Here is a 9,522-nt window from a genome sequence, read left to right as displayed (position 1 = left end):
CTATGCTCACAAAACGTCACTCTGGTAATTACTAGTAAATTCTGTGGGTAAGTCATGATACAGCTTTGAGAATACAATGTACCTTAGGGATTATTAGCTAATAATAACACAGGATAACATGGATAATAACACAATGCTATTGGTCGCCCAATTCAAGGAATGGTGTGTGCATGAACATAGTATTGCCCGAGGTACGTGGGAATGCCACTTTTTACAGAATGTCAGTCATCCAAGTTGTAGCCAAAGACCCCCTCCCCCTCCACACACTCATACATACATGTACGGGATCGGATGTTGACCCTTTGCAGAGGTTTGGACCAATGGGGTTTACTGTCCATTACAGGTATTCATGAATATATACATTGTTAATTACTTACTCATTATTTATGTAACCTGTCTTTTCTAGCATATTACCATGTACGAATGTAACAGCACGTGTGCCTCCTTCCCACAGTGTCAGTTTGGATCCACGTAGAGGCCAGTTATTACCTTCGTCTTCGTCGGATGTTGGACCACCATTCTAGATGCAAAAAGATGCAGTAGACTTCATTGCATTGTATTGCGTTGTGTTGCGTTGTGTTGTGTTGTGTTGTGTTGTGTTGTGTTGTGTTGTGTTGTGTTGTGTTGTGTTGTGTTGTGTTGTGTTGTGTTGTTGTGTGTTATCTCTCTGCCAATAGTTTTATTAAATTTCATTATACTAAATTGCATTGTACTTGAAGTACTAAACTGTACTTTAGTGTTTTGTATTATTGTATACTATAGTGTAGTGCACTGTACTATACTGTAGTGTGTTGAACTGCACTGTACTTGTATTTATACTTTTACTGCATAATACAGTATTTCACTGTATTTTAACTGTTCTGTATATGCTACTGTGCAGCATTGCACTGTACTGTAATGTATGGTACTTCTCTGTACACAACTGCACTGCACTGTATCACAATATTTCAGTGCTCCTTAATTCAATGTTGTGTAATGTGATGCAAATCAATGTACTGTGCTGTAATATGTAATGCCATGCAATGCTTTAGTACAGTGTACTATACTATACTGTACTATACTGTACTGTACTGTACAGTACTGTACAGTACTGCACTGCACTGTACTGCACTGCACTGCACTGTACTATACTATACTATACTATACTATACTATACTATACTTTACTATACTACACTATACTGTAATGTAATGATGCAATGTAATGTAATGTAACGTTATGTTTTGTTATGCTATGCTATGTTATATTTATGTTATGTTTATACTATGTTATGTTATATTTTGATATGTAATTTTGCACGATATGTTAATGCATTGTAAAGAATATCATACTTTTGTATATTGCATTGTTTTAAAGTACAGATCATTGAATACAAATAGTCTTGTTACCATGGCACCTTCTGTTATTATAACACGTGTTTTTGGAACTTACATCAGTTGAAAATATAAACAAGGTGTTGTCCCAGAGGTCATTCTTCTTTAAAGCTGCCACAACGTCTTTAACAGCATCATCCATTGCAGTGACCATACCTATAATTACAAATGATAAACTATGTCATTGCAGTGACCATACCTACAATTACAAACCATAAACTATGTCATGGCAGTGACCATACCTACAATTACAAACCATAAACTATGTCATTACAGTGACCATACCTACACTTACAAGTCATAAACTATGTCATTGCAGTGACCATACCTACAATTACAAACCATAAACTATGTCATTGCAGTAACCATACCTACGATTACAAACCATAAACTATGTCATTGCAGTAAGCATACCTACGATTACAAACCATAAACTATGTCATTGCAGTGACCATACCTACAATTACAAACCATAAACTATCTCATTGCAGTGACCATACCTACAATTACAGACCATAAACAATGTCATTGCTGTGACCATACCTACAATTACAGACCATAAACTTTGTCATTCCAGTGATCATACCTACAATTACAAACCATAAACTATCTCATTGCAGTGACCATGCCTACAATTACAAACCATAAAATATCTCATTGCAGTAACCATACCTGTAATTACAAACCGTAAACTATGTCATTGCAGCGACCATACCTACACTTACAAACCATAAAAAATGTCATTGCAGTGACCATACCTTCAGTTACAAATCATAAACTATGTCATTGCAGTGACCATACCTACGATTACAAACCATAAACTATGTCATGGCAGTGACCATACCTACATTTACAAACCATAAACTATGTCATTGCAGTGACTATACCTACGATTACAAACCATAAACTATGTCATTGCAGTGACCATACGTACGATTACAAACCATTAACTATTTCATTGCAGTGACCATACCTACACTTACAAACCATAAACTATGTCATTGCAGTGACCATACCTACACTTACAAACCATAAACTATGTCATTGCAGTGACCATACCTACAGTTAGAAACCATAAACTATGTCATTGCAGTGACCATACCTACAATTACAAACCATAAACTATGTCATTGCAGTGACCATACCTGTAATTACAAATCATAAACTATGTCATTGCAGTGACCATACCTACACTTACAAATCATAAACTATGTCATTGCAGTGACCATACCTACACTTACAAATCATAAACTATGTCATTGCAGTGACCATACCTACACTTACAAACCATAAACTATGTCATTGCAGTGACCATACCTACACTTACAAACCATAAACTATCTCATTGCAGTGACCAAACCTACAGTTACAAACCATAAACTATGTCATTACAGTGACCATACCTACACTTACAAACCATAAACTATGTCATTGCAGTGACCATACCTACACATACAAACCATAAAAAATGTCATTGCAGTGACCATACCTTCAGTTACAAATCATAAACTATGTCATTGCAGTGACCATACCTACAATTACAAGTCATAAACTATGTCATTGCAGTAACCATACCTACACTTACAAACCATAAACTATGTCATTGCAGTGACTATACCTACAATTACAAACCATAAACTATGTCATTGCAGTGACCATACCTACACTTACAAACCATAAACTATGTCATTGCAGTGACCATACCTACGATTACAAACCATACACTATGTCATTACAGTGACCATGCATACGTTTACAAACCATAAAAATGTCATTTCAGTGACCATTACCTACAGTTACAAACCATAAACTATTTCATGGCAGTGACCATATGTACGATTACAAATCATAAACTATGTCATTGCAGTGACCATACCTACACTTACAAATCATAAACTATTCCATTGCAGTGACCATACGTACGATTACAAACCATACACTATGTCATTTCAGTGACCATACCTACAGTTACAAACCATAAACTATTTCATGGCAGTGACCATACGTACGATTACAAATCATAAACTATGTCATTGCAGTGACCATACGTACGATTACAAATCATAAACTATGTCATTCCAGTGACCATACCTACGATTACAAATCATAAACTATGTCATTGCAGTGACCATACCTACACTTACAAACCATAAACTATTTCATTGCAGTGACCATACCTACAATTACAAACCATAAACTATGTCATTGCAGTGACCATACCTACAATTACAAACCATAAACTATGTCATTACAGTGACCATACCTACACTTACAAACCATAAACTATGTCATTTCAGTGACCATACCTGTATTTACAAACCGTAAACTATTTTATTGCAGTGACCATACCTACACTTACAAACCATAAACTATGTCATTGCAGTGACCATACCTACAATTACAAACCATAAACTATGTCATTGCAGTCACCATACATTATGTACCTACAATTACAAACCATAAACATGTCATTGCAGTGAGCATACCTACACTTACAAACCATAAACTATGTCATTGCAGTGACCATACCTACAATTACAAATTATAAACTATGTCATTGCAGTGACCATACCTACATTTACAAACCATAAACTATGTCATTGCAGTGACTATACCTACGATTACAAACCATAAACTATGTCATTGCAGTGACCATACGTACGATTACAAACCATTAACTATTTCATTGCAGTGACCATACCTACAGTTACAAACCATAAACTATGTCATTGCAGTGACCATACCTACACTTACAAACCATAAACTATGTCATTGCAGTGACCATAACTACAATTACAAACCATAAACTATGTCATTGCAGTCACCATACCTACAATTACAAACCATAAACATGTCATTGCAGTGAGCATACCTACACTTACAAACCATAAACTATGTCATTGCAGTGACCATACCTACAATTACAAATTATAAACTATGTCATTGCAGTGACCATACGTACGATTACAAACCATTAACTATTTCATTGCAGTGACCATACCTACAGTTACAAACCATAAACTATGTCATTGCAGTGACCATACCTACACTTACAAATTATAAACTATGTCATTGCAGTGACCATACCTACACTTACAAATTATAAACTATGTCATTGCAGTGACCATACCTACAGTTACAAACCATAAACTATTTCATGGCAGTGACCATACCTAAGATTACAAACCATAAACTATTTCATGGCAGTGACCATACCTACGATTACAAATCATAAACTATGTCATTACAGTGACCATGCATACGATTACAAATCATAAACTATGTCATGGCAGTGATGACCATACGTACGATTACAAATCATAAACTATGTCATGGCAGTGAGCATACGTACACTTACAAATGATAAACTATGTCATTGCAGTGACCATACCTACACTTACAAATGATAAACTATGTCATTGCAGTGACCATACCTACAGTTACAAACCATAAACTATTTCATGGCAGTGACCATACATACAATTACAAACCATAAACTATGTCATTGCAGTAACCATACCTACACTTACAGTTCATAAACTATTCCACTGCAGTGACCATACCTACAATTACAAATGATAAACTATGTTATTACAGTGACCATACCTACACTTACAGTTCATAAACTATTCCATTGCAGTGACCATACCTACAATTACAAATGATAAACTATTTTATTACAGTGACCATACCTACACTTACAGTTCATAAACTATTCCATTGCAGTGACCATACCTACACTTACAAACCATAAACTATGTCATTGCAGTGACCATACCTACAATTACAAACCGTAAACTATTTCATGGCAGTGAGCATACGTAGGATTACAAATGATAAACTATTTTATTACAGTGACCATACCTACACTTACAAACCATAAACTATGTCATTGCGTTAAGCATACCTACGATTACAAACCATAAACTATGTCATTGCAGTGACCATACCTACAATTACAAACCATAAACTATGTCATGGCAGTGACCATACCTACAATTACAAACCATAAACTATGTCATGGCAGTGACCATACCTACAATTACAAATGATAAGCTATTTTATTGCAGTGACCATACCTACTCTTACAGTTCATAAACTATTCCATTGCAGTGACCATACCTACACTTACAAATTATAAACTATGTCATTGCAGTGACCATACCTACAATTACAGACCATAAACAATGTCATTGCTGTGACCATACCTACAATTACAGACCATAAACTTTGTCATTCCAGTGATCATACCTACAATTACAAACCATAAACTATCTCATTGCAGTGACCATGCCTACAATTACAAACCATAAAATATCTCATTGCAGTAACCATACCTGTAATTACAAACCGTAAACTATGTCATTGCAGCGACCATACCTACACTTACAAACCATAAAAAATGTCATTGCAGTGACCATACCTTCAGTTACAAATCATAAACTATGTCATTGCAGTGACCATACCTACGATTACAAACCATAAACTATGTCATGGCAGTGACCATACGTACGATTACAAACCATAAACTATGTCATGGCAGTGACCATACCTACAGTTACAAACCATAAACTATGTCATTGCAGTGACCATACCTACACTTACAAACCATAAACTATGTCATTGCAGTGACCATACCTACACTTACAAACCATAAACTATGTCATTGCAGTGACCATACCTACACTTACAAACCATAAACTATGTCATTGCAGTGACCATACCTACAGTTAGAAACCATAAACTATGTCATTGCAGTGACCATACCTACAATTACAAACCATAAACTATGTCATTGCAGTGACCATACCTGTAATTACAAATCATAAACTATGTCATTGCAGTGACCATACCTACACTTACAAATCAAACTATGTCATTGCAGTGACCATACCTACACTTACAAATCATAAACTATGTCATTGCAGTGACCATACCTACACTTACAAACCATAAACTATGTCATTGCAGTGACCATACCTACACTTACAAACCATAAACTATCTCATTGCAGTGACCAAACCTACAGTTACAAACCATAAACTATGTCATTACAGTGACCATACCTACACTTACAAACCATAAACTATGTCATTGCAGTGACCATACCTACACTTACAAACCATAAACTATGTCATTGCAGTGACCATACCTACACATACAAACCATAAAAAATGTCATTGCAGTGACCATACCTTCAGTTACAAATCATAAACTATGTCATTGCAGTGACCATACCTACAATTACAAGTCATAAACTATGTCATTGCAGTAACCATACCTACACTTACAAACCATAAACTATGTCATTGCAGTGACTATACCTACAATTACAAACCATAAACTATGTCATTGCAGTGACCATACCTACACTTACAAACCATAAACTATGTCATTGCAGTGACCATACCTACGATTACAAACCATACACTATGTCATTACAGTGACCATGCATACGTTTACAAACCATAAAAATGTCATTTCAGTGACCATTACCTACAGTTACAAACCATAAACTATTTCATGGCAGTGACCATATGTACGATTACAAATCATAAACTATGTCATTGCAGTGACCATACCTACACTTACAAATCATAAACTATTCCATTGCAGTGACCATACGTACGATTACAAACCATACACTATGTCATTTCAGTGACCATACCTACAGTTACAAACCATAAACTATTTCATGGCAGTGACCATACGTACGATTACAAATCATAAACTATGTCATTGCAGTGACCATACGTACGATTACAAATCATAAACTATGTCATTCCAGTGACCATACCTACGATTACAAATCATAAACTATGTCATTGCAGTGACCATACCTACACTTACAAACCATAAACTATTTCATTGCAGTGACCATACCTACAATTACAAACCATAAACTATGTCATTGCAGTGACCATACCTACAATTACAAACCATAAACTATGTCATTACAGTGACCATACCTACACTTACAAACCATAAACTATGTCATTTCAGTGACCATACCTGTATTTACAAACCGTAAACTATTTTATTGCAGTGACCATACCTACACTTACAAACCATAAACTATGTCATTGCAGTGACCATAACTACAATTACAAACCATAAACTATGTCATTGCAGTCACCATACCTACAATTACAAACCATAAACATGTCATTGCAGTGAGCATACCTACACTTACAAACCATAAACTATGTCATTGCAGTGACCATACCTACAATTACAAATTATAAACTATGTCATTGCAGTGACCATACCTACATTTACAAACCATAAACTATGTCATTGCAGTGACTATACCTACGATTACAAACCATAAACTATGTCATTGCAGTGACCATACGTACGATTACAAACCATTAACTATTTCATTGCAGTGACCATACCTACAGTTACAAACCATAAACTATGTCATTGCAGTGACCATACCTACACTTACAAACCATAAACTATGTCATTGCAGTGACCATAACTACAATTACAAACCATAAACTATGTCATTGCAGTCACCATACCTACAATTACAAACCATAAACATGTCATTGCAGTGAGCATACCTACACTTACAAACCATAAACTATGTCATTGCAGTGACCATACCTACAATTACAAATTATAAACTATGTCATTGCAGTGACCATACGTACGATTACAAACCATTAACTATTTCATTGCAGTGACCATACCTACAGTTACAAACCATAAACTATGTCATTGCAGTGACCATACCTACACTTACAAATTATAAACTATGTCATTGCAGTGACCATACCTACACTTACAAATTATAAACTATGTCATTGCAGTGACCATACCTACAGTTACAAACCATAAACTATTTCATGGCAGTGACCATACCTAAGATTACAAACCATAAACTATTTCATGGCAGTGACCATACCTACGATTACAAATCATAAACTATGTCATTACAGTGACCATGCATACGATTACAAATCATAAACTATGTCATGGCAGTGATGACCATACGTACGATTACAAATCATAAACTATGTCATGGCAGTGAGCATACGTACACTTACAAATGATAAACTATGTCATTGCAGTGACCATACCTACACTTACAAATGATAAACTATGTCATTGCAGTGACCATACCTACAGTTACAAACCATAAACTATTTCATGGCAGTGACCATACCTACAATTACAAACCATAAACTATGTCATTGCAGTAACCATACCTACACTTACAGTTCATAAACTATTCCACTGCAGTGACCATACCTACAATTACAAATGATAAACTATGTTATTACAGTGACCATACCTACACTTACAGTTCATAAACTATTCCATTGCAGTGACCATACCTACAATTACAAATGATAAACTATTTTATTACAGTGACCATACCTACACTTACAGTTCATAAACTATTCCATTGCAGTGACCATACCTACACTTACAAACCATAAACTATGTCATTGCAGTGACCATACCTACAATTACAAACCGTAAACTATTTCATGGCAGTGAGCATACGTAGGATTACAAATGATAAACTATTTTATTACAGTGACCATACCTACACTTACAAACCATAAACTATGTCATTGCGTTAAGCATACCTACGATTACAAACCATAAACTATGTCATTGCAGTGACCATACCTACAATTACAAACCATAAACTATGTCATGGCAGTGACCATACCTACAATTACAAACCATAAACTATGTCATGGCAGTGACCATACCTACAATTACAAATGATAAGCTATTTTATTGCAGTGACCATACCTACTCTTACAGTTCATAAACTATTCCATTGCAGTGACCATACCTACACTTACAAATTATAAACTATGTCATTGCAGTGACCATACCTACACTTACAAACCATAAACTATGTCATTGCAGTGACCATACCTACGATTACAAACCATAAACTATGTCATTGCAGTGACCATACCTACAATTACAAACCATAAACTATGTCATTGCAGTGACCATACCTACACTTACAAACCATAAACTATGTCATTGCAGTGACCATACCTACACTTACAAACCATAAACTATGTCATTGCAGTGACCATACCTACACTTAAAAATCATAAACTATTCCACTGCAGTGACCATACCTACAATTACAAATGATAAACTATTTTAT

General features: G+C 35.2%; 1 protein-coding gene across 1 annotated transcript in view; it reads right to left on the bottom strand.

Moving 5' to 3' along the window:
- LOC144446082 (arylsulfatase B-like) overlaps positions 1-9,522 on the bottom strand; it is a 53,294-nt gene that overhangs the window by 6,526 nt on the left and 37,246 nt on the right. The window contains exons 9-10 of the mRNA XM_078135776.1: positions 1,432-1,529; positions 378-520 (exon numbers count right to left, since the gene is read on the bottom strand). Of these exons, the coding sequence (XP_077991902.1) occupies positions 378-520; positions 1,432-1,529 (241 nt within the window). The remainder of the gene's footprint in view (positions 1-377; positions 521-1,431; positions 1,530-9,522) is intronic.

Source organism: Glandiceps talaboti, chromosome 15, assembly GCF_964340395.1.
Source record: "Glandiceps talaboti chromosome 15, keGlaTala1.1, whole genome shotgun sequence".
NCBI classification, from domain to species: Eukaryota; Metazoa; Hemichordata; class Enteropneusta; family Spengelidae; genus Glandiceps; species Glandiceps talaboti.
This window is presented reverse-complemented; position numbering and strand designations above follow the sequence as displayed.